The sequence below is a fragment of the Lepidochelys kempii genome, chromosome 7, assembly GCF_965140265.1.
Source record: "Lepidochelys kempii isolate rLepKem1 chromosome 7, rLepKem1.hap2, whole genome shotgun sequence".
Lineage (NCBI taxonomy): Eukaryota > Metazoa > Chordata > Testudines > Cheloniidae > Lepidochelys > Lepidochelys kempii.
The window spans coordinates 29,303,921-29,330,848 of record NC_133262.1 but is presented as its reverse complement, the minus strand read 5'-3'; the positions used below and the strand labels follow the sequence as shown (position 1 = coordinate 29,330,848).

At 44.7% G+C, this 26,928-nt stretch overlaps 2 protein-coding genes across 4 annotated transcripts in view; both read right to left on the bottom strand.

Annotated features, from left to right (window-relative positions):
• CARD19 (caspase recruitment domain family member 19) overlaps window positions 1-21,511 on the bottom strand; it is a 51,347-nt gene extending 29,836 nt beyond the window's left edge. The window contains exon 1 of one of the 3 annotated variants that reach the window (XM_073351576.1): window positions 21,189-21,511. In XM_073351576.1, coding sequence (XP_073207677.1) covers window positions 21,189-21,204 — 16 coding nt within the window. In that variant the 5' untranslated portion in view covers window positions 21,205-21,511. Of the gene's footprint in view, window positions 1-9,931; window positions 10,110-21,188 lie in introns of those variants that run through there. The other 2 variants (XM_073351574.1, XM_073351575.1) reach the window with 2 other exon arrangements.
• Window positions 21,512-24,181: 2,670 nt separating this feature from the next.
• The window catches only part of SUSD3 (sushi domain containing 3), a 63,259-nt gene continuing 60,512 nt past the window's right edge, over window positions 24,182-26,928 (bottom strand). Inside the window, exons 6-7 of the mRNA XM_073351573.1 lie at window positions 25,679-25,840; window positions 24,182-24,452 (exon numbers count right to left, since the gene is read on the bottom strand). Coding sequence (XP_073207674.1) covers window positions 24,435-24,452; window positions 25,679-25,840 — 180 coding nt within the window. The 3' untranslated portion in view covers window positions 24,182-24,434. The remainder of the gene's footprint in view (window positions 24,453-25,678; window positions 25,841-26,928) is intronic.

Genomic DNA, 26,928 nt, shown 5'->3' with positions numbered 1-26,928 from the left:
AGAGGTCATCTAGTCCAGTCCCCTGCACTCAAGGCAGGACTAAGTATTATCTACATAGACCATCTCTGACAGGTGTTTGTCCAACCTGCTCTTAAAGATCCTCAATGACGGAGATTCCACAACCTCCCTTGGCAATTTATTCCAGTGCTTAACCATTCTGACAGTTAGGAATTTTTTCCTAATGTCCAACCTACACCGCCCTTGCTGCAATTTAAGCCCATTGCTTCTTGTCCTATCCTCAGAGGTTAAGAAGAACAATTTTTCTCCCTTCTCCTTGTAACAACCTTTTATGTACTTGAAAACTATTATCATGTCCCCTTTCAGTCTTCTCCTCTCCAGACTAAACAAACCCAATTTCTTCAATCTTCCCTCATAGGTCATGTTTTCTAGATCTTCAATCATTTTTGTTGCTTTTCTCTGAACTTTCGCCAATTTGTCCAATTTCTCAATTTGAGAATCCTGATTTAAACTCCTTGGAGCAGAGACTTTCTATCTTGTGCAAACCTATTATCAACATTCTAATAATGCATAAAAAATAAAATAAAAAGGAGTGCACACATGCAGGAGAAAGATTATTGATCTATTTTCAAGCAATAGAAATTGGGATTTGTTCTGCATTTCTAACTTGCATGACATTACATCAAAGAAGCAGCAACTACCATGAGAGAAATTCAAAACATTTATGTTGGTGTATGCAAAGATTTCTTTTTAAAAAAACAGGCATTATCTTGATATTAGAAGGATTTATCTCTCTGTCCCTTAATCCTTGCCTAAAAAGTTCAGAAATTAGGCCAGCAGCACAACGAGATTGCGGATTTAGGTTACAGCACCATCTTGGCACTGCCCCAGTTATTTTAATAGACTAATTACAACACACTTTCATCACTTATTGTGTGAAGGCTTCTGTGGTTTGAACAGAATACTCATTAAATTACAGAGACAGAGAGAAAGATTATCCCTTTTTTATTACAGGTTATGGACCAGATCCTGTAAAACCTTTATTCATCTGAATAGCCCTACTGAAATCAATGGAACTACTTGAGTGAATAAAAATGTGGGCATTGAACCCTATATTTGTGCATTTCCTGTGCATTAAAACAATTCTGCAACAAGCTAGATTTTGAATATATCCTTACTAACTTTCTACCCGCTGTGCTATGTTACAGTAGTGTCCTGAGACTCTGATCAGGATTAGCGCCCCATTGCGCCAGGTGCTGTATCGCGTGGAGGGATGGCAAAGTACTACAATTCCATGCCTCCACATAGGAAAGACAATCAGCAGACCAGGGAAAGATAGTATTTAATTTTGAAATAATAGTTTCCTGTCACCGCAGTTAAACAATTACATTTTCCTCAATGTGACAGGGTGGCTTGCCCCTGGGGCTGGAAAGCCTGGGGCCAAGCCAATCCTGAGAACAGAATGAGTCCCATCTGAGGAGAATCAGACAATTTCCTATAAAGAATAGAAGATGGCTGCAGTGAGACTACAGCGAATGAGAGAGGCTCCTGCAGGGAAGACTCTGAGACGAGGGGAATTGCTTCAGCTAGGAAGGGCTGGTAGTAGTCCGCTAAGGCAGGAGGATAGACTTTTGTGTTTAGTTTTGAACTTTAAGCTATTAAAAAAACCCAACCCACCCAGACTCCAAGAAGGGCTGTGACTGGAAGAGAGACTCTGTGGATTTTGTTTAATGAGCCCTGAAGAAAGGGAAAACAGAATCACGGCCCTGCAGAATCAGCCTTGCTTGCATAGGAGCACGGTGAGGCGGACACTCATCACATTGCACAACTGCTCTTCCTCTACCAACATTAACCTAATTGATTTTTAATCCAGCCCTAGCTTCATTCAGTCATGGAACTGCCGTATGGAGACTGTAAACATGGAACTAGTGAACTGAAGTCAGCCCCATTCTGGATTTACCACCATACTGGGCTATGAAGACAGATGTAGAAGATGGCTCTTAGACTAGCTGCTATTTCAGTGGCTGAGAGGAAGTTTAAACAAAGACCAATCATTTTCTTATTTATAGGAAATGGAAGCATTTATAAAGGAGCTGGAGAGGAGAATCAGGAATTGTCATTAGTAGTTAGAAGCAACAGACACGTAAACAAAGCCTAATAATTACATGTTGACTCATACACAGTGCATATTCAGCAACTTCAGATGTGCCCTGACACTTTCCCCCCTCTGCCTAAATCCTGAAAGGTCACAGGAACATACTGGATGCAGGTCAAGTTTATATTTCGAGCTGGCACCTGGCCTCAGACAGAGAACAAAAAGGAAGAAAAGTATGTTTCCAAAATATAATCAAGACTTATATCAGAGAGAAATGTGCTATCATCAGTTATTTGTTGCCACTAGATCCTCAGATATGGAACAAAATACATAATTCAATGTTATAAATGCTCCAAGAAGCAAGGGATGGTGACAAAGCAACATGCTCATCATTTTTAGCTTTCAGGCAGAACATCATTTCCATTATAACCTTCCATAAAATGACACATATCTCTTCTTCTTATAAAACAGGCAATTATGTTTTTGACAATAGCAGCTGAATGACTAGGTCATTATAGTAACTACTGGTGTTTGAAAATGGGTATGATATATTCTGTTCTTGGAGGCAACAAGGCATAGTCAGTCCTCGACCAGACTCTGCAAACAATACAGGCTGCTAGACTGTCCTCTTCCATAAGTCTGCAGGAAAAGGGTCACAGTGGGGAAGGGGAGAATTTCAAAGTTCCCCTCCCAAATGTCTCACCCAAATTGTTCTGTTAGGGGAGCAGGGTTTGCTCACTCCATGACCAACAGGAGTTTTTGGCCCCAGAACATGAAGATCTGAGGGGGTTGGCAAGGAATCAGGGCTACATGCCCTGGCACTAGGGAAGTTCCCTTCCCCCACTGTTTGCAATATTTCAAGATGTTGAGAACCTCCTTTGAGATGCCAGCACCTCCAATTCACACTAAAGTCACTGGCATCTGAGAAGCTGAGGGGGGTCTGCCCACATAGTTCTTTCTGCAGGATTGGGTCCTTAAAACGTAAGCTTTCTGGGGCAGGAACTATTTTTTTGTAACTTGTTTGTACAATGCTTAGTTCAATGGGGTCCTGATCCTTAATTGGTGTCATCCGACCAGCAAAATACAAATAACAAGAAGAACAAGACTAAGGCCATGTCTACACTTACCAGTAGATTGCACTGCTGCGCTTTAGCATGTCTGGTGAAGAAATGCTAAGTTGATGGGAGAGCACTCTCCCATTGACTTGTGTACTCCACGTCCCTGAGAAGCATAAGGGAATTCGGCGGGAGAGCATCTCCCATTGACACAGTGCAGTGTAGACACTGAGGTAAGTGGATCTAACTACTTCGACTTCAGTTACATTATTCACATAGCTGAAGTTGTGTAACTTAGATCAATTTACCGCAGTAGTGTAGACCAGGCCATAATATCAAACTACAATGGTCACCATAAACACCTTTATAATTTGTCCTTTTGCCTAATTAACTTCACTGTGATAGTCCCCATACTTATAGTAGAGGATATACTGGTATAGTGCACGCATGGTTGTATATAGTAGCATGGTAACAGGATAGGGCATGCCATATGTCACGGACATAGGGTGAGCTGTGCTGTAGAACCCATTATTCCCTCTTGAGGGCACCCCTCTGGGGACTGGTTTTGCTATCCTCACCCCGCTCTGAGTGGAATCACGCAGTCCTACCACCCTTAGACCAGGTCTCAGGGCAGCAGCCCACCAGTTTACCAGCTGTGTTAACAAGGCAGGCCCAACTGTGATTGGCACCTTTTCCTCTGGGAGCCTCTGACCAGCAGCTGATTAAAGCAACTCAAAAACAGCTTCTTCAAAACAAATGATTATTTAGTTGCCCAAAGGAAGAAGAGGGAAAGGATAAAACAACAAAAGGCATATATGTCTGGGTCTTACCCAGCCTTTATTCTTTCTTTGCAAGTTCTAGGTAAGTTCCATCCAGCCCATATCCCCTACTCCTGGCTTGGGAGAGACCAACAGCCCTGCAGCATTCTCCGTGTCTCTGTCAAAGATCCATCTTAACCTGCGGCTACCTGCTTCCTCTCTAGGCCAGGCTCTTTAACTATTTAGTAACCCCTTTGATCCTAGGCTCAGAGCTGGGAAGAATAAACCTGGATAGGCTGGTTGGATCCAGGCAATTAATTTCCCAATTAATAGCTCCCGCATTGTTTCCCTAAGGACCCTTGGTATTCACTCTGGCGATAACTTATATTTGTCACTGTTTCATTTCCTGCTTGTTTCCCCCGTCAGCCTCCTTTGATTTAGCGCCATGAAGACAGGTAGACTAGTATCAAGAAGGTACACTGAGCTGCATAAGTTATCCATAAAAAAATTAAAAAATTAAAGGTATCTCCCTTATTCTCCACACCATAATAACATTAATAATACACAGATACCAATTCTCCAGGTTGTAATGGTGGCCACTGTACCAAAGGATTCTCCAAAACACTTGTTGCAGATCTCCAATTATTACTCTAAAAAGGTGGTTGGCACTTTTCATAATCCTGTTAGAGTGAAATTGACAGAGTTGGAAATTGAAGGCACATGATAGGTACACGGCAATGCAAGGTCCCCACCAACGTGCCTTAGGACGAAGCTGGAGGAACCCTCTTTAGGGATGAAAGGTTAGTTTTCTCTGCTCCTTCAGTTCTCGGCCTCTCTGCTCAGATTTCCAAAAAAGGCCTGCTTCTTATTTTCCTTTCTTTTCTTAAATAGACATGTGTCCACAGAGAACTGGTCTAAGATTATCAAATCACATCTGTCACTGAACAGCTGGCAGATGATAATGATTTTGGTCTCTACTCATCTGTGCTGGATTCAAAGTGATGACCTAGACGTGAAAGGCTCCATATTGCACTGCCAGTCCCCTAAGTCATGCAGTGCCTAGTGCTCATGGAAAGTTTCTAGTGCTAATACACTATACAGGCAAGTGCTTGCACTCAGAAAAATGTTCTGCAGCAAAATTAGTAACCCATCTTTACTTTAAACAACAGCTAACATATTAAATTCATCTGGGAAAGCACAAAAAATAACAAAGCATTTGATCACTGAATGTGGTGTCAATTGTCTCACGCTTGTGGTCAGTTCTCTAACCTTCACATGAAGATCACAACAAATATTTTCCTCTATACCGTAACCAGGAAGTGTTTGTACTGTATGTACTGAAGTAGAATCTTGATGCATAGAGGACTCCGGTTAGATATAATTTACACAAATGTTTTTGGAAGGGCTGGATAGATATTGGGTATATTATACTGGTGATATATATTATTTTCATTAAAATGTTAAAAGATCACAGTATTGTGCTCTCAATAGACGAAGCTATGAAATTTAATATGTAGCAGCAACAGACTTGCTGGTGTCTTCTGTCCGTATACATTACAGTACCCAATGATGTAAATGAGCAAAGACATAGAAACCAACCCTCTCTCCATCAGAATTGTGTGCAGATCCCAACCCTGAATACACTTATTCATATACCTAAATGTAAGCACATACCTAGCCATTGACTTCAGTGGAGCTATGCACATGCTTAGCTTTAAACAGGTGCCTAGCTACCTGCAGAATTGGAGCCTTAGAATGGGATCCATGCTCGCATGTTTGATTGCAGGGTTTCATTGTGTTGTACTGTTCAGAATTGGAACAAGATTTTGGAAATGGATTTTAGGACTGAATAAAGCTTTTCCAAATAGTATTCAATAGACCTTTTCCAAATATTTTGAGTGATACAGTACTACTACTTACAAACTCCACATAAATATTGGCTCTCTATATCAAAAATGCATGACTCAATGGGTAAAGCATGACTCACATCATAATTAGTCCCCATCTTTACAGCTTCAGCACTTACGGTGGCCTGGCTGTTTTGAAAATGCAGTTGCTAAGAGCTTCAAAGTTGTTATGATATCAGATCAGAAGTGAATAGCTCTAGTAAATGAATGAAAACCTTCCACTGACCCGTGAAATTAAAATATCAGACTTGTAACCCAAGTAACTCTGCTGTGCACAAATTGATGGCAATTACTCTCACCATAATTATCTTGAAGTTAAAAATCTCTCATTATGCAGAGTCGTTAAGAAACCTGCCCTGCTGTTGTTTTACATGCAAAACTTCCGTCTTCACTACTAGGGATTATTCATGTGGAAGAGCTGCAGGATTAAGTCGTAAATTAACTTTAGGATTAAAAAAGTAAAACTAAATAAAAAAATCCAGGAGCCCAGTGTCTTAAATTCTTTTTTCTTCTCAACATTTTTCATAGCTCCAAGTACACTGATCAAGCTGAAAGTCATCAGCGCTTTGAAATTTGATTCTCAACATCACAGTCATGTAAAATGTACCATCCAAGGCTAAATGCTAAATAAGAAAGCAGGAATTAAATGCCTCCTGCCTGGAGCTCCCATTGCCTTCAATGGGAATCATAGAATATCAGGGTTGGAAGGGACCCCTGAAGGTCATCTAGTCCAACACCCTGCTCGAAGCAGGACCAATTCCCAGTTAAATCATCCCAGCCAGGGCTTTGTCAAGCCTGACCTTAAAAACCTCTAAGGAAGGAGATTCTACCACCTCCCTAGGTAACGCATTCCAGTGTTTCACCACCCTCTTAGTGAAAAAGTTTTTCCTAATATCCAATCTAAACCTCCCCCACTGCAACTTGAGACCATTACTCCTCGTTCTGTCATCTGCTACCATTGAGAACAGTCTAGAGCCATCCTCTTTGGAACCCCCTTTCAGGTAGTTGAAAGCAGCTATCAAATCCCCCCTCATTCTTCTCTTCTGCAGGCTAAACAATCCCAGCTCCCTCAGCCTCTCCTCATAAGTCATGTGTTCTAGACCCCTAATCATTTTTGTTGCCCTTCGCTGGACTCTCTCCAATTTATCCACATCCTTCTTGTAGTGTGGGGCCCAAAACTGGACACAGTACTCCAGATGAGGCCTCACCAATGTCGAATAGAGGGGAACGATCACGTCCCTCGATCTGCTCGCTATGCCCCTACTTATACATCCCAAAATGCCATTGGCCTTCTTGGCAACAAGGGCACACTGCTGACTCATATCCAGCTTCTCGTCCACTGTCACCCCTAGGTCCTTTTCCGCAGAACTGCTGCCTAGCCATTCGGTCCCTAGTCTGTAGCTGTGCATTGGGTTCTTCCGTCCTAAGTGCAGGACCCTGCACTTATCCTTATTGAACCTCATCAGATTTCTTTTGGCCCAATCCTCCAATTTGTCTAGGTCCTTCTGTATCCTATCCCTCCCCTCCAGCGTATCTACCACTCCTCCCAGTTTAGTATCATCTGCAAATTTGCTGAGAGTGCAATCCACACCATCCTCCAGATCATTTATGAAGATATTGAACAAAACCGGCCCCAGGACCGACCCTTGGGGCACTCCACTTGATACCGGCTGCTAACTAGACATGGAGCCATTGATCACTACCCGTTGAGCCCGACAATCTAGCCAGCTTTCTACCCACCTTATAGTGCATAAGATTCATTCATGGACAGCCTACAGGATTAGGCCCACAGCCAACTATGAAAGAGAGATGATCTCTCATACATACACACATCGGCCACCTCAGGCTATTTAAATAGATGCTTTTTGTGTTTGTTTAGAAACAAACAAATCATTACTCCCAAATTCAAGACATGAGCCAGCAGTTCATATTCACCTGGTGGTAATTGTAATAGATCTGATTATTATGCTCTGCATTTATAAAGGGCCCATTGCTGTGGCAACTAGAGCACTTCTCCACAGGAGTTAAAAGCAAGCCCACATGGGTAGACGCAGACGTCAAGTTACTGCAATGTTTGCCAGGAAGAAAGAAAACTAAAAACTAAACAAAATCTCAAACCCAAATCAGCCTATTTTGCCCCACAGCTCTTGAAACCAGCCAGCTAGTTCATTTTATTCACCCTCTGCATTTTATTAGAGGTGGATGTGAACTTGAGAACCACTGTGTGGAGACGTGAGGGACCATCTTTTTGTTCTGTGTTTGCACAGCACCGAATGCAATGGGCCTTTGTCCATGACCGGGGCTCCTAATTTGAGCTCAGAACTTGCAAGATGAGGATAAGTGGACAGTTACTGCCCGACGTGAACTATTGATCCTGTGTCAACCGGGGGGGGACATGGTATTTACTACTGTAAATCAGCTAAGTACATATAACCCAAGTGCAAAGATATGCCAAAGGGTATATTATTAACTGGAGTTAAGGTTTATGGCCGAAAATTATTGCACTGCAAGTTAACAGCACAACTGGGTTTTCACCGTAGAGCTACGTACACAGACACAGCTCTAGGTTACCACACAATGTGCTGTGTGACCATTAGCATGGTGTGGAGGCCAGTGAAGTCTCCTGGCTGTCAGGCTGCAGACTGTCCTGCATTCCATTAAAATAGGCCTGGTTTGCCAGTCATTACATTGCTGCGATACACAAGCTGAAGGTTGCCATAGGGAAGCTCTCAGCCCCACAGTACATTTTTAAGGGCTATCTGAAGAAAAAAAAGGACTGAGTTTTGAACTGTAGAAATGCAAGGGGTTGTTTCCTCTTGAAGGGGAGAATTTCTGCTTCCAAAAGTCAATGCTGTGCTTACAAGCCAAGTTTTCCAAACAAGTACTGATCAGGACACAGCATTGCCCAGACAGAGCAGGAACTATTTCCAAAAGACTGGCTTGCTCGCCGTTGCTGAGGCCTTACAAACTCATTGCAGAGAATGCTCCTAAATGCCTCCAGCTGCTGCCCCACCTTCCATTCCCAGCTCCGTGCGCCCCCTGCAGCCAGAGTCACCCACAGCCACCGGACGCGCTCTGGGCGCCCTCTCCAGCCACCCCAGCTCTGCGCGCCCCCTGCAGCCAGAGTCACCCACAGCCACCGGCCACCCCAGCTCCGCGCGCCCCCTGCAGCCAGAGTCACCCACAACCACCGGCCGCGCTCTGGGCGCTTTCTCCAGTCACCCCAGCTCCACGCGCCCTCTCCAGCCACCCCAGCTCCGCGCGCCCCCTGCAGCCAGAGTCACCCACAGCCACCGGACGCGCTCTGGGCGCTTTCTCCAGCCACCCCAGCTCCACGCGCCCTCTCCAGCCACCCCAGCTCCGCGCGCCCCCTGCAGCCAGAGTCACCCACAGCCACCGGATGCGCTCTGGGCACTTTCTCCAGCCACCCCAGCTCCACGCGCCCTCTCCAGCCACCCCAGCTCCGCGCGCCCCCTGCAGCCAGAGTCACCCACAGCCACCGGCCGCGCTCTGGGCGCCTTCTCCAGCCACCCCAGCTCCGCGCGCCCCCTGCAGCCAGAGTCACCCACAGCCACCGGACGCGCTCTGGGCGCTTTCTCCAGCCACCCCAGCTCCGCGCGCCCCCTGCAGCCAGAGTCACCCACAACCACCGGCCGCGCTCTGGGCGCTTTCTCCAGCCACCCCAGCTCCACGCGCCCTCTCCAGCCACCCCAGCTCCGCGCGCCCCCTGCAGCCAGAGTCACCCACAGCCACCGGACGCGCTCTGGGCGCTTTCTCCAGCCACCCCAGCTCCACGCGCCCTCTCCAGCCACCCCAGCTCCGCGCGCCCCCTGCAGCCAGAGTCACCCACAGCCACCGGACGCGCTCTGGGCGCTTTCTCCAGCCACCCCAGCTCCGCGCGCCCCCTGCAGCCAGAGTCACCCACAGCCACCGGACGCGCTCTGGGCGCCCTCTCCAGCCACCCCAGCTCCGCGCGCCCCCTGCAGCCAGAGTCACCCACAGCCACCGGCCGCGCTCTGGGCGCTTTCTCCAGCCAATCTCCTGCCTGCCGGAGCTGCCGCCCCCTACGAGAGGCGTTGCGAGCCTAGCCAGAGCGCCTGCCCCCTCCCACGCCGTCCCCAGCAGTTGCCCGTTTGGAGGCGAAGGGCGCTCGCTGACCTGGCATGATGGCGGTAGCTTGGGGATCCCGACCGGGGGCAGTGTGTGGAGACTTCCTCGTTTTGCAGCCGCAGCAGCCAGTCCCTCCCCTCCGTACGCTCACGGGCCCGTCCTCCTCCGACTGGCAGGCGGCGGCTGCAGGGAGCCCCAGCTGCTGGGGCTCTGGTTACAGCCTAATGCCTCCCTCCACCAGTCTCTCCAACATCATCCACCCGCCCAGCTGCACGTCAAAAGAAGCCGCCGCCCGCCCGGCTCTCAGCAGTGAAGGTGGCCCAAGGCTTCCTTCTCCTCGCTCCCTCCCCGGGACGGGCAGATGTCGTCTGCAGGCTGCATGTCGGGTGGTGATGGGACCTGTTAACTCCTGGAACAAGGCACCGACTCGGATGACCCAGAAAGAATCACGCCTGGAGAATAAATGAGCTCTGGGGTTCTGAGCCTTGGCTCCTAGCTACAGGGGCTCAGCAGCAGCCCCGGCCTTGGCACGGAACTGGCCTCCTTTAGACATTCCTTTTCTTGGTCCTTAACCCCGTCTGTAGTATGGGAAAGCAACAGGAGGAGCAAGGCAAGTGGATGGTTATTTCAGTACAAAGCAAGCACCTTCCAAAGACAGCAAGGGAAGCCAGCTCTTCAGTGCCCAAGAAGGGGGGAGTGTGTGTGAAAAGGGGCCACTGGGGGTACACAGAGGTCACATATGCAAGAGAGCAGTGCCGTCAGTTGGTGGGCAGGGAAGCAGTCTTTCATGCACACTAGGCATTTACTAGAAATGGGCTCAAGCCATAACATACCATCCAGATTTCCAAAGTGCCCCGATGGGTGGATTTTCTATTTAGTTTGTGCACAACACTAGCACGTATTAGCCGTGGGGGCTCAGAGCTGCCCTGCGGTGGGAGTGTGTGTGGAGTGGGACCAGTCACACCAAATAGCACTTACTTGAGTAGTCCTGCTGAAGTCAATGGGACTATGGGCTTGCTACCAGTCTAAATAGAGATTACAGAGTAAGGTCCCAGATCAGATGACCAGCAAAGTGCATGGAGCACCTTGTGCCGTGCATCCCTTTGCCCTAGCAAGATCCCTGTGACAAAGAAACGGCTCCCTATTTCTCATCAGTCAGGACAGGATTTGGTGATGTTCTAGTGTGACCCAGGGACCTCTTAGAGTACGTCTAAACAGCAATTAAACACCCCGCGAATGGCCCAGGTTAGCTGACTCAGCTCAGGCTTGTTGAGCTCAAGTTGCAGGGCTGTAAAATTACAGTGCAGATACTCAGACTCAAGCTGGAGCCTGAGCTCTGAGATCCTGCAACCGGGGAGGCTCCTGGAATCTGGCCTCGAGGCTCCAGCCTGAGCCCAAACGTCTACACTGCAATTTTTAGCCCCATGTGGCCAAGTCAGCTGACTCAGGCCAGCTGTGGCCATGCCATGGGTCTTTTATTCCAGTGTAGACATACCTGTAGTGCCAGCAGGCATGTCATGTATGGATAATATGAAGGCGTTATGTATCTACACTGAAACTTATGTTCTTAAGGTTTGTGAGTTGCAGTCAGTCACCAGAAGTAGATAAGTTTCTTTCAGGCAGAAGATGTTTGTCTATTGGTCAGTCTACATATAAACTGAGTATTGTACACTTCTCAATGAATGCCCATTTACAATCTGAGCAAAACGATAAACAAGTGATAGCAAACTCTCCAGGGGAGATTCTAGACAGGAAAACACAAGCAGCAGCAGTTATCCTGTTTGCAAGTGAAAACAATGGATTTGTGGACTATTACTATAGGGACAGAGACAAACTCTGCATCTTTCCACGGAGGAGGCAAGAAGACAGAGTGACTCACCCTATGAACAGAAGTTCACAGCCATGCCTGGCTGTAGTATGCTGGAAGAATTTGGGGTGAGCTTTTGTTCTACATGACATGACAATGGCTTGGTAGTTAGGATTAGGCTCTAGTGTAGCGTTTTTCAAAGTTCAGGTCGCAACCCAGCACTGGGTCATGGCGTGGAAGGCACCGGGTCGCTCTGGTCAGCATCACCGACCAGGCCATTAAAAGTCCCGTCGGCAGTCCTGCCCAGCTAAGGCAGGCTAGCGCCTACCCGTTCTGACACCACTCTGCGCCCTAGAAGCAGGCAGCAGTGGGTCCAGCTTCTAGGCAGGGAGGCCATGGGGCTCCACACGCTGTCCCCACCCCGAGCACCGGCTGTGCACTCCCATTGTCCGGTTCCCGGCCAATGGGAGCTGTGGGGGTGGTGCCTGTGGGCGAGAGCCGCTTGCGCACCTCCACCTAGGAGCTGGACCTGCTGCTGGTTGCTTCAGATGCAGCGTGGTCCGAGGTGCCAGGACAGGCAGGAAGCCTGCCTCTGCATCCCTGCTGCACCACTGACCGGGAGCCACTGGAGGTAAGCCCACGCCCCAATACCCTGCCCCAGCCCTGAGCCCCCCTCTCAAACCTGAGCCCCTTCCTGCACCCCAAAGCCCTCATCCCCAGCCCCACCCCAGAACCTGGACCCCCTCATGCACCCCCAACCCTCTGCTCCAGCCCTGAGCCCCTCCAACTCAGAGCCCCTCCTGCACCCCAAACCCATCATCCACAGCCCCACCCCAGAGCCTTCACCCCCAGCCCAGAGCCCTGACCCCCCTCCTACACCCCAACCTCCTGTCCAGAGCCCCCTCCCACACCCCAACCCCCTCATCCCCAGCTCCGTTGGGTCGCGGGCATCAACAATTTTCTTCAACTGGGTCCCCAGAAAAAAAGTTTGAAAACTACTGCTCTAGTGTGCATGTTCTGATTTTAATTTCTTATGTAACCCTTTGTTTCCAATATTTCTGCTTGCTATTAATTGACTCTGTGCTTCATTAAATAAACGTTCGCTTGCTTTCTCTAGAAACACATCTAAATGATGCATGTGAAGTGGAGCTGTGGTGTATCGTTCCTCTGGGAATTCTGGGAGCGTCCCGTGAATCAGGGGCTGGGCACACCAGGGAGACACTCGGGGGGTTGGAGTGTGCCTGTTGTTAACCTGTAAAGAGACAGCGGGGCCTGCGGAGGCCTGGAAGGGCTTGGGTTGCCAGAGGCTGGTGGGCAATGAAAATGATTAGGGGTATGGAACAGCTTCCATACGAAGAGAGATTAAAATGACTGGGATTGTTCACCTTAGAAAGGATGATTAAGAGACGATAGAGATTTATAGCATCATGAACGGTGTGCAGAAAGACAGGTTTCAGAGTAACAGCCGTGTTAGTCTGTATTTGCAAAAAGAATTTATTTGAGCATGAGCTTTCGTGAGCTACAGCACGAAAGCTCATGCTCAAATAAATTGGTTAGTCTCTAAGGTGCCACAAGTACTCCTTTTCTTCTTTCGGTGTGCAGAAAGTGAATAGGAAATGTAATGTACCATTTCACATAACGTAAGAATTAGGGAGTCATCTGATGAAATTAATAGGAGGCAGGTTTAAAACAAACATAAGGAAATACTTCTTCTCACAACACACAGTCAACCTGTTGAATTCACTGCCCTGGGATGTTGTGAGGGTCAAAAGTATAAATAGGTTCAAAAAAGAACCTCATGCTCCTGTCATAAACCTCTGACTGCCAGAAGCTAGGACTGGATGACAAGGGATGGATCACTTGAAATTGCCCTGTTCTGTTCATTCCCTCGGAAGCATTTGGCATCAGCCACTGTCAGAGACAGGATACTGGACTAGATAGACCGTTGGTCTGGCCTAATATGGCCATTTTTATGTTCTTATGAGTCAGAGACCTCAGTGGTGGCAGCAGGAGTTCTGGTTAATTTTTGTCAGGTCTGACCTCTGGGAGGTAGAGGAAGAGTTTATTATACAGACCAAGGTAAATGATGGAGTGTGCCAGGGATGGAGAGACATTGGAGCACATATTTCTCTAGTCAGGAAAGATGTGCTTAAGGAGGCTGATATACTCCCAGGGGAAGAGGTAAAACTCCTACCCTTGAGGCAGTTTAAAACCATAGCGCTTTTAGCCCGCATTGAGTTAGAGTGGGAAGGTTTAAGGGGTACTTTGAATGGGGTAGGTCTTAAGAACTTACCAGCTGATATGTTGGTTGGAAATGACATCGTATCACTGCCCAAAGCTGTTAGCATTGTGACTTGTAGCCAAAAGAGGTGTGTCTCTGAGTTCCTAGAGGTAAACTCTGAGGTGGGAGAGGCAGCAAGGGGGTGGGAGAAGAAACCTGTGCTCTTATCAGCAGAAAGTAGCAATGTGGCTGTAGGGCAGGGAGAGGTGGAGTCATCCCCTTTACTTGAAGCAGCCCTCAGTGCAAGGAAAAGCCAAAGGTAGTGTGCTGCGGAGCAAAGTGCAGATCGGTCTTTGGAAAGCATAAGGGGGCCCACCCATGGCAACACCCCAGAGAATGAGCTCAAGGGGAGATTCTTTACAGACATAGGAAAGATGTATAGACCTATGTCTGTAAAGAATCTCCCCTTGAGGAAGCCCCAGTGAACAAAAACAGAAGTCAGGGGGATCCCTACAAAGAATTGATTGTAGTAAATCAAAAATTTTAAAAATCTAATGTTTTTACAGTTTTTTCTGCTTGTTTACATTTTGCATTTCACTCTGTATCGCCAATGAAACTGTACAAAGGCTTAAAAGGTTCCCTTTTTTATCTTTGATTCCTATAATAAACACCACACCTGCCAGCAGGGTGGAGGATTAAATGGATTCTGCTGACTCTCTGAGGCAGATGATTTATTCACAGAAAGTCACCTAAACCACTGGTTTTCAACCTCTGGTCTGTGGATCCCTGGGGGTCCGCAGACTATGTCTAAGGCAGGGATTCTCACAACAAAAATTTTTCGTGGCCTCAGAGTGTGGCCACCAACTCTTGATGGTGGCCACTCTGATAATTTTTCCTAAAATACTGAATGAACTTTAGGAAAAACAAATAAGTATGTACATATACAGGTCCAAATTAGTCTAATTTATTTATGTAGGGTTTTTTGCAGATCTAATAATAAAAATAATGTACAGTTGTCTGTATTCTTTACTGGATCTAGACAGAATAGAAACAAAAATAAGCTGTAGCTCACGAAAGCTTATGCTCAAATAAATTTGTTGGTCTCTAAGGTGCCACAAGTACTCCTTTTCTTTTTGCGAATACAGACTAACACGGCTGCTACTCTGAAACAAATAAGGTGCTTTGCATGTTCTTGTCTTTTGTTGTTGTTTTGTTTTTTTGGTTGCTTTTTTATGACTTGCTAGCTAGTAAGTCTGCTTCTGTGAAAAGCGATATTTGTATGTTTGCTAATACCACTTTTCACATCAGCAGACTTGATAGCTAGAAGGCAGTGAAAAGTGACGTTAACAAACATACAAATACCACTTTTCACAATAGACTTACTCAGCCCTGGTAAGCCGGAGGACAAATTAAGCCCTAGATGGGGAGGTGGGTAAGGAGGCAGCAGAATCCAGGGGCAAAGGGGTTGTGAGCCTGGGGTTGGGGCCACAGCCTGAAGCCCTGCAGCCGTAGGATGGAGCCTACTGCCGTGTGGCCGGAGGACAGAGCCCGCCACCCCAGAGCTGAAGCCAGAAGCCTGAACCCCACCATCCCTGGGAAGGTGGGGAACTCACACTGGCTGCCTGCTCCTCTGGTGTTTGTGACTCCGTTACTTCCTCCCTCCCCCTGCAGTCACCACCCAGAGGCTGTGGCCATGAGAAAAGCCCCTGGTGGCTGCATGGGGCCACGGTGGCTGCGTCTGAGAAACACTGGTCTAAGGGGTCCATGAAAGGTTGTCATTACCATGGAACAATGGTTTTCAACCTACGGTCTGTGGAATGTTGGGGGTCCACAGACTATGTCTAAGATTTCCATAGGGGTCCCACACCTCCATTTGAAATTTTTTAGGGGTCCACAAATGAAAAAAGGTTGAAAACCGTTGAGCTAGACCAAATTCAGGATCAAAGTCACCAGATCTGCAAACATGAAGGGCCAGATTTTTGAAAGCACTGAGCACCCGTCAGCTCCCATTTTGACACTGATGGGCAGATTTTCAAAAGAGCTCATATTCAACATTCAGTCTTTTTTGTTTTGCACTTCAGTAGCACTTGTCTTTACCCCAAGAGTCTTCAATGACATTATAATGTCTATGCAGTATTAACTCTAGTTTCACTCAGTTTAACACATACAGATTTCTTGATCTATAGGTGTAAAGGTTAACATATTCTGCTAGTATATTACATCAGTAGAAGCAAAAGGGAATTTCTATGGAAGTGAATCTACAATTTTTATCATTTGTGTGCTTGGAAAGAGGATACCAATATTGCTGTTTCGCTTTAAAGAAATACTGAGATTTATTTTGTTGTTAGCCACAAGCAAGGCCATCCTGCACTGGAAGCAGATTTGCTTATGAATTTTTAAGTTTTGAAACACAAAACAAAGATCTGTTTCCTCAGTGTGTGCATATGGCAGATACAAAACATTCATTGTCTTCACAAGCGATGGGGAGAACTGGTGTTGGTTTTAGCTAGGAGGAGAATAAGCTAGAAATAGCAAGAATAAGCTGTTATAAAAGACTTGGCATTAGCTGTCATGGCCTTGTTCCTGTAGTCTATGAAATCAATGACAGTTTTGGTCTCAGTGAGGATGGCAAGATTCAGTCTTCTAGTATTTATTATGGATACCTATGTGCTGATAGCTTTCTTGAGTCCTGCCCTCACAACTCAATCACCTAATCCACACCCCCTGCTGTACCATTTGTGATGTCACAATACATCATTTTACTCTGATGTCACAATCTCAGTATTCGAAGAGGAAAGGAAGTACAGATATTGAATTAGCTAATAGTGTTACCCCCCTACTGGATGGAACCCCAGCCCTCCTCAAATGCATGTTAGAAAATAGCCTTAATATGACAATAGTTACAGGTTTTTCTTCTTTACTTCCAATAGTTGTGGCCTGAGCTTTAGGAGCAAGGAGATCTGAATTCCACCCATGCTTACAAACCGGAAGTCCTGTCGGCTGTGGAGCCATTCATTACATCATACTATTCTGTATTTCTGATATCCCTGTTCTACCTGTCTGTGAATTTTTGGGGGTACTAGCCAGTATTGCATGATGTTTCAAAGCAGCTCTGACCATGGCCAGGAAAGTAAATTTAATGACCTGCTGCTTCATCAGAGAGAATGGGCAAGCCTTTGGAGGCAGAACTTTGAATAGATCAGGCAGCTTGACACATAAAAGGTTAACTTACAAAGTAATTAATTATTTAGGTAGGATTTTCACTCTGCACCAGATACAGTTCTGATGCCCCTTTTCAATTCTCATTATTGTACCAAAAGGTAAAATATTTAAATTGATACATAATACAGTTCAATAGACAATTTAACTTTCTTGCAGTTTGCACTGGGCATATAAATTTAGGAATTAATTGCCAATGTTGAAGCAATTCATTAATTGTACAATTCGTAACAATGATTTACTTATCCACGTATAATTTAAGTGTCCCACATACAATTTTTGCGTTTTTCTAATTGGCACATGTAGTTTCTGTTTCCATGAACAATTTATCTTAATTGGACAATTAGAAAAGTGGATTCATTTATTTAGGCTTAACTAGGAAAGGGAAACCAAAGCTGACAGCTAGATTTTCAAACCTAAGAAAAAAGAATCAACTTCCCTCAGCTGAAGAAAGAGCTTCAACTGAAGCTTCTAATTAAATATGGATATATTAGCTTTATGAGGCAGAAAGCATGAAGAGATCTGTGTCATTTAAAACCTCCCTGTAGCACAAAATTCCCTGAGCATTCAGTTACTCAGCCAGGTGCAGACAGTAGGCTGACACCCTTGCAGACAAGCTTTGTCAGAATAAGGAAGCTGAGCCTCAAGTCTGCATGCTGTGATCAGTAAAGAACTAGATACATTATTTATTACTGTGGATTTCTAATAACTGCACCATCTAGGTAAAGGAAATTATTTAATTAAATTAAAGCATTTTGGAAGAGGTATACTTCTAAGACGTTACACCAAGTTTAAGGAAGACATTTTCTCATTATGACTTGCATCAAAAAGATAAAAGGAAATAGTTATGCTGAAGAGGAACACAGATCTTCCAACCATCAGAAAGGGATTAAAAACCATGGCAAGGAGTCAGCCACTGTGTTCTACCCCTGACACTTCAGTCCAGCACCTTGTCAATGCATGACCATTCTATGCAGCCTGAAGATCTGAGGAACACCCTCTGAGTTACATAAGAGATATTCGCAAAAAGAAAAGGAGGACTTGTGGCACCTTAGAGACTAACCAATTTATTTGAGCATAAGCTTTTGTGAGCTACAGCTCACTTCATCGGATGCATGTAACTCACGAAAGCTTATGCTCAAATAAATTGGTTAGTCTCGAAGTTGCCACAAGTACTCCTTTTCTTTTTGTGAATACAGACTAACACGGCTGTTACTCTGAAATAAGAGATATTGTCCCCCTAGCATCTTGCTGTGCTCTGAGCTCTGTTTGTCAAACACTCTACTGTCTTTCCAGATAATGATTTAATAACATCCAGCTCCAGAATGTACTGGCTTGCTTACATCCCAGGCCTCCAAGAGATTCTGTAAGAAGACAGCCTACAATAGGTGTAAAGGGACTTTTAGCATGGATTAACACTATTTTCAAGGCAGAAATCCTGCAGTATCTGAAAGGTGAAAGGCAAATGGATCACTTGACTCCAGATGATTGTGTGATAAGATAAAAATAGACACAGTAAAACATGCACTCACGTACTCTTAGAGATTCTGACCTGACAGCTGTCTTGGGACCTGACATTTATGCATGCCCATTAAGAGAGACCTGACGAGGAATCACTGTGGTATTTTTCCTTTGGTCTTCTAGCCATATTTATGTCCCTGCCCCCATCCTCTCCCTGGAGAAATTAAAGGCTGATTGGCTGTATTTTGTATGGCCATCCCAGCTGATTCGTTTAAGGACACCTCACCCTCTATGTACGTACATGGTTATATGGCCATCAGGAACTGACTGCAAACTCTACCACCAGCAGGCCTCCCTTTTGCTATTGGGAATTTAAAACTCTTTGGGCGTGATCCAAAGCCTATTGGAGTAAGTGGATAGAATCCCATTGAACACAATGGCTTTGGATCAGGCCCATCGCTGTGCCCAGTGTTTACGATATTTGCACTCCAAGGTGCAGTTTTAACACTCAGTGATCCACAGCAGAATGCAGCATTGACTTGTTCAAGAGCATTTCACACCCACTGGAGTCTAAACAGCTCAGAGCGGCAGTGTTTGTACATGGCACCAACATTCCTCACTGTTTGGGATCTTTAGGTCTGAGGATACTGTTGAGACCCATCTTCACTTTTTAACTTCTGGATCGTTTAACAAAAGATACTGGGGGAGATTCTGTGCTGCACGGAAGAGCCCCTATGTGGGAGGACAGGATTTCTAGAGCCTGCAGAGGGGGAATGCATCTCCAGTGTGCTACAGAGCCCAGGCCCCACTATGCTGCCATACAGAGGCTGGGTGGGGCTAGTGGTTTTGTCACTCTGTGAATCCACCAGTTTCCCCCCTTTATGGTGTGGCATGCGGGCACCATAAAGTCTGTTCCCAGGCTGAGAATGGAGAACTAGCTGCAGAATGGCTCTGCTGTCACTTCGTGGTCTTGTGGAGGAAGAATTACTTCCCATCACCCCCACCCAGCTCCTAGAGCAGGGGTAGTCAATTATTTTTTGTCAAGGTTCACATTTCTTGGTTAAAGGTATAGTCACGGCCCAGACTCCAGAGAAAATAATAATAAATAATAATAATAATTAATAATAAAAACAACAATAATGATAATAAGTAAATGAAAAGGTTCTGGGGTCCATTCAAAAGTGTCTGGCGGTCTGGATTTGGCCCCCCGTCCATCTACCGACTACCCATGTCCTAGAGAGATCCCCAGTGCACAGCCCAACTGCTTATGTTGTGTGCTGGAGGCAAAATTTGAGGAAAGGGAGATGATTGGGCCCTGAATCAAGAGCTGTCTTCAGGATCATTTTAATTCCCTGATTCTTGTTTCCAGTGCTCTAGCTCCCAGCTTGTTTTTACCTCTCAGCTTAGAAATTAATATCCTTCCGGCATGACAGACCCTTCAGAAAGACAGAGGAGTTCCAATCCAATGTAGATGTCCTTTCAGCATATGAATGGATATGACTTTTGTAAGTCTAATCACAATTATGTTATTTAATGGTAAAGAGAACTCTTCTGGGGACCCAGTCTGGATTGGCCAGTCAGAATGAGTCATACAGTGGACACAAAACCACTCAGTATGGACAATCAAACATATGCATCGTGTTAACACAATGAAAAGTATGCCCAGGTGCTACAGACAACCAAACATATCCATAGGCATAACGTAGGGGGCAGGAGCATCGCAATGGAAAACCCACCCAGAGCCAGATCCATGATAGTCTAAGAGCCTAACTGGATATGGTATGTGCATTTTCAGTATTAATATAAGTATCCCGCTGTAAGCTTAATACCACTTCAAAACCATTACAGCCTAGGAGTAGAATAATGCTCATTTCAAAACTGCTACATCTAAGAGCTGCAATTTCCAGCTCCCCTGCTCCCTGCCGATGACAGCCATGCTATGTCAGTGGAGGCCAATTATTTTCCTAAGCAGAGATTCATCTTTGATTTTTATCTCCTAATTCAGCAAACAGTATAAATGACCTGCCAACCAATGTGTTTTATTTTCCACAGTAACAGTTTAAAGGACAAGCATTCCTACTTCCTGATTAGCTAATCTCAAAGGAGACAACTGATTTTTCCGCTCTGCTAAGCAGAAATACTTGTTTTATTTAATTTAATTATTTTATTTCTTAAATGTTGCCATTGTCACCTCGAATCAGAATGAGAAAATACATCATACTATCAGTTATGCATTATATCACAGTAAGATTTCTTGTTTTCCCAGCTGGATAGGGTAGTGCAGGAAGTGTCTAAAATGAAATCTCTGTCTGTATTCAGAAAATAAAATGAGCACTGACAACCATCAGCTGACCGTGATTTTTCAATGATCAGATTACATACTAAACTCCCAGCAACAAGTGTTAGTTGACGATTTGCAAACCAGAATCCAAAAAGGAAAAATCTCAGCATTCATCAAACTACCAGCCACTCCTCTGCCCAATCCCTTACCCCTCCTCTCTCTGTTCTTCATGATCTGTTGTTTTGCTTCTTCTGACTTTGAAAGTCAAACCATTCATTCTGCTGAAAACATTCCATACAAAAATGTGATCACTTACACGTCCAGTAGGGCATCGTCCATGGGTTTCACGGCTTTCCTGTTATGTCTGAAATATGTAAAACTGGGAAAAAGTTGTCTCCCTGCTTGGATGAACAGCGAGGTCACTGACTAGTAAATAAAGTGAAAGTAAAGTCACTGAGAGCCATGTAAGGCCTTTTGTGACCAGCAGAGGCCTCCCTTGTGTGCTTAGAAGAGAAGAAAATGCCAGTAAGTCAAACTACTGCAAGGGAGAAATGTTCAAATGTGGGCCAGATCCCACTCTCATTAACGCCAATAGGAGCTTTTGGCTCTGATTTTAATGGGTGGACGAGGGGGCTCGGAACTGAAGAAATCCAGGTTTTACAGAAAATCGCAGGATTCTTGACTGTTATGACTAGGTAGGATGGATTTGTATGTGGAATAGATTAAGGGCTCATCATCATTAGCCTTTATGGTTTATTTATTAGCTGGAGGGAGGTCAGCCAAAGTAAACTCCTGAATCTAAACACCTCCGGATTTCGGGGGGAATTCTGTGCCAGATGCAAACTTTGGGACTTGACCCTTTCTCTGTTACAGGCCAAACTAAATTTCTAGATGTGAACACCTCAAACTTTGCAGACGCTTGAATCTGGACCTGAACACTGAATCACTCAGGCTCACCTCCATGTGTTGTTACACACATCCAAGAATGAAAATACCCTGATTCTGCTCAATGGCAACATTTTCCCTTGACATTCCATTCCCTACACTAAAACAAAATGATGATCGGACATCAACAATGGAAAACTGGAGCATGTCCTGTTCTGGGTGTACATGCGTAAGCCTTAGGGGTAAGTCATCAATTATCTGGATAGATGTTATAACAAGCATTACTGTGTTTGTTCAGTTGAGAATGTATGGGATAAGGAACTCCCAGATGCATATATGTACATGCATATGTTCAGAGTTTGAAAATACACTTGCCACAATGATAGGTTTCAGAGTAGCAGCTGTGTTAGTCTGTATTCGCAAAAAGAAAAGGAGTACTTGTGGCACCTTAGAGACTAACCAATTTATTTGAGCATGAGCTTTCGTGAGCTACAGCTCACTTCATCGGATGCATTCCACACTCCACACCTGAATATAGCCATTATATAGACAAAATACCCCCATAGCTCAGTGTCTATACTTTGACCCGTTAAACTTTTACCCCCAACTGGGGAGATTGCAGATTATGTATTCCTTATGCCACCCACTCCTAAACCGAATTTCGCACCCCTTGATAATCTGTACCTTTTCCCCTGATAACCAGAAACTTCTATGCCTAAACTCTGTACCGTTTTCTTTTTACTTCAACATTATCTTAATAAAATTATTAAATCTGTTTGGAATGCATCCGATGAAGTGAGCTGTAGTTCACAAAGCTTATGCTCAAATAAATTTGTTAGTCTCTAAGGTGCCACAAATACTCCTTTTCTACTGGCCACAATGTCTCAGCCCATGTCAGATTCTAACAATGCATGATCACAAAAAATGAAATAATTGACTCAGTGTTGATTCAAAGAAATCCGCACACCAAAAAACAAACAACCCTCCTCTCACCCCACAAGCCTCAAATCTCCACCCCTAAAGTGTAAATAAATGAGACTTGCTGAAAGCCCCAAAAGGTCAAACTCAGACTCCACCAGGATGGAAGGGAAAAATTCCACATTTGAAGGCTTTTCATTCCCATACTCCTTGTATGGAAATATTTGGACTGTTAGCTTGAGTGCCTCAGCTGATCTCCACTGTCAGGGAAGGATGAAGGGGAGATGCAGTCAGAACGCCAACCACGAAGGACTTTTAAATTAAACCCAGCACATGGAAACGGATTGGAAGTCAATGCAGATTCCAGAGCATTGAGGCAAAGTGCTTTCTGTGGGAAACACTAAGCAAGGCCCCAATCCTGCAAACACTTCCATACATACTCAACCTTAATGAGCAGTCCCTATTACACTTGTGCTTAAGTCTTTGCAGGATCAGGACTTCAGTGGACAGCTGAATTCTGTAGTAGATGTACTCTCAGAGCCCGATTGTCCACTGTTTCACAAATTTTATGCTGGTGCAATTCCATTGTTACATGAGCATAAACTGGTGTAAGGCAGTGGAGAATCAGGTTTCTGGGATGGTTTTCAAGCAGGCAGCAGTGTGGGAATTGCATGGATAGGTTCCCACCAGTTCAGATACACACATACCAGTTAGCAAACGATGTTAGAAATGACCAACGGCAGTGACACAAGGCGTTTCCAACAACAGCTTCTGTAAATCATCCTTTCCGTAATAAGGCTCTATTAAAAAATACAAAAACAACTCCTTCATGTGAGTACAATGAGAAGCAAATGAAGCTATTTGTATAACAAAGGGAACTAGGATTTGGCCAAAATAGTTTGCATAAAACCATTGATGTTGCGAAGGGTATAATTCAGGCAAAATCTGATCCTAAAGATGGGAGGTGCAATTCTGCCGCATAGTAAATAAACTCTATTGCACCTAGAGCTTTTAGTACCCCCCCCACAACACACACACACCTCAACCGCAACCCACCAGCCCTTGGTTTTTTGCTTCGCTCTCCTGCCTGGAATCTTTGAGCCTACTTCCCTTTCCGGAGCTTGCTGCTCCCCTCTGGGGCTAATAACTTTCCTCCCTCCCCAAACCATCCCCCCATCTCCTTGGCCTGGGACCTTGCTGCTTCCTCTCTCTGCCATTCTGGAGCCTTCTGCTTTCACTCCCACCCCTAGTGTCTCTTCCCTCCAACTTTCCCTTCTCACCTTTAGATCCTTTCCCTGGTCCTGCTTCTTCCCTGCCTGAGTTTCTCTTTCCTGGTCACTGCATTGGGGCGGAAGGGGAGCCCGGTGGCAGATCAGAAGAAAAACACATTAATTTATCTCCAAAAGATTTCTAAAGGTGTTTTTAAAAGGAGGAAAGAAGATAATACATTTAAAAAGACTTTTTAATGTTAAATTTTACAAAACAAACTTTTCAGAGAGACCTGACTCTTTTTCTTGTCAATCACTGTCTCTTGGGTCTCATCTGTGGAGTAACTTGCTTGCAGTCCTCTGAGCCATCTGTTCTCTTTTGGGTATTTTTGTGCCTTGCAATACTCAGTCAGATGGGTAGCTGAGACCAAGGTGAGATGAAATTGGCTATTGCAGAGACAATATAGTAGATTCTCTGGGTCTCTGCTTATCTGGGATTTCCTGTTCTCATCTCCCCAGGATATGAAGAGGCTCAGAATTCCTCCGATACCTCATGCCTGTAAAATAAACTGTAAACAATGGTGAGACTTGAATTGTCCTCTAAACACAGTTTTCAGTGAGCACCCCATTAAGATGAATGAGGGGAGTTCAGATCTCTCTTATGGCTATTACCACAGACCCTCTGTCTGCTGCAGATTCTCACCACAACATTGGGTTGTGCTCTGTTCACATTTAGAAGACTTTCTTTGTAATCATTAGGGCCAGAAACTATATATATATATATAGGGGAGAAAAAACCTCTTGTTAATATTTAAGGTAGCTCTCATCAATAAACGAAACCATAACAGATTAGGAAATACAAAATGAAGGATTAAAATGCTGCAAAGTCAGACACACACAAGTTAGGAAACTCCAGAATTAATGTTGCCCATGCAATGTAACCTTAATTCAGCCTTCTTGTATATTAATTATGGTACAGTCTTTAATTAAATGTAGAAGTGACTACCTGTGAAAAGTTTGGTGCAAGTGACTTGCCGAGCAACACATAGGAACTTGGTGGCAGAGGCAGGAAAATAATCCAAGTCTCCAGGGTGGTGGTAATTAAAGACTGTATCGTAGTGCATACAAACAGGAGGACTGAATTAAGATTTCATGGGCAATGTTCATTCTTGCATTTCCTAATTTGGGAGTGTTTGACTGCAGCTTTTTAACCCTTAAATACACAATGTGTATTGTGAATTTCTGAATTTTTTATAGTTTAGTTTATTGCTGAAGGAAACCTTAAACTAATATTAAATACAAATTTTTGTTTGAGAATTTCCTTTTTTTAATAGAAGGAAAATATTGTGCATGTGTCATAAAACTAGGTATACAATAATAGTTCTACTTTCTATACACAGTTATTTAAATTGCAGCAGTATGGTTAATAGAATGTCAACATATGTAAACAAGTCAGCATGAATTCAATATCTTCCTGGATTTTGAGGGAAAGTTTTCATGTCATGAAAAGTTTAAAAAATGTATTTGAAATACACAAATTTCAGAGAGTTGGGAAACAACAGATAATTTAGAAGTTGCAGGAAAACTCATGTTTTTTTAAATTGTGTAACAGAAAACTGAGTAGAGGTTTATCTATAATTTCCCACTTTTGAAAAAAGGTACATATCCAAAAAGCCATAGCCCCCAGTTTGTTAAGAAGCAACAATCTACTTGAAATGGAGCTGGGATTTTCGTGTAGCCCTTTGAGAGGAACATAACAAACATTTACCCTTTGAAAACAAAGAGTGTAACTTACCCCAGTACAAATCCAAAGGATCACGTTGGAGTTTATACAACAGCCGTGTGCTTTCATTACAACTCCTCCTGGACCTAGGACTTCTCTTTGTAATGTTACGGTAATCTGAGGCAAACTAGTCATCCAAGCAGTGACACTGGAACAATTTGTACTGTGGGGGTGCTGAGAGACATTGAACAAAACTGTAAACCCTCGATAGGATGGAAACCACTTCAAGCCAGGGGGTGCGGCTGCTGTACCCGCAGCAGTTCCAGCACCCCTGCGTCCAAGGCAGTCATTGCCATGACATTCGGGGCAATTGTGACGCTCTCCAGGTATGCAAATGAATTGGAGAGAGTCAGTGATGAGTGGCTGATTATCTCTGATGTCTGCTCAGGCAGCGACAAGGGGCAGCAAATGGGTTCAGTGCGGGAACCAGGCTTTTTCAGTATTCTGGTTTTCACAACTTCTCAAAAAAATAAACAAACAAACAAAAAAACCCACAATATGGAAACCCAAAATACACACTGGAGATCATTCCACTCACATGTTAATCAGTGGCTGAAATTTGGTTCAGATTCCCCACGGCGTGTTTACTAACAATGGTTCAGAACAAGGATGAGACACTGAGGTACTGACCCTGTAAAACAGAAAATTCTGATACAGCCCTGATCTCCCTGCTGCAAGATCCCATTCTCTCTCTTTCTCTCAAAGTTTGGGCTCTGCTGGTATTGCTGAACTTCATAGGGCATGGAGGTGTATTCCTAAATCTGCCATTTAACAGATAATAAGTCTCTCAATAAAACACAGCTAAATCAACCACTTCTCGGTCGCGTATCAACCTTATGCAATGTGACTGGTAGGCCCACCTTGGAGCTACCAGGTGGCATGATGCCAGAACGACTTCACTTTCTTCAGGTAGAGAGTCAATTAAGTCTACCTCTGAATTAAAGTTATTACAAACGTGTGCTGCACGTCAATGTAAAAAGAAAAGTTGTGCAAGCTGTTTACATCTGATTGTAACAGAAGCAGCCCATTCTGCTTCCCACAAGTCACTGATGCCTGAGACGTTCCAGAAGCAAAATCACTCAGGAGTCATGCAAAAATGAAAAGCCTTGTGCACAGAAGCATTCTCTCCTCTCCCTGTTCAGATATTCAGTGTTTTTCGTAAACATGTCTCTCCCCACCTTCCTGGCCTATCTTCTCTTACCTAATTTTCATCCATGCCTTGTATGTTTCCACTTTCTTGGTTTTGCAGCCCTTTCTCTTTT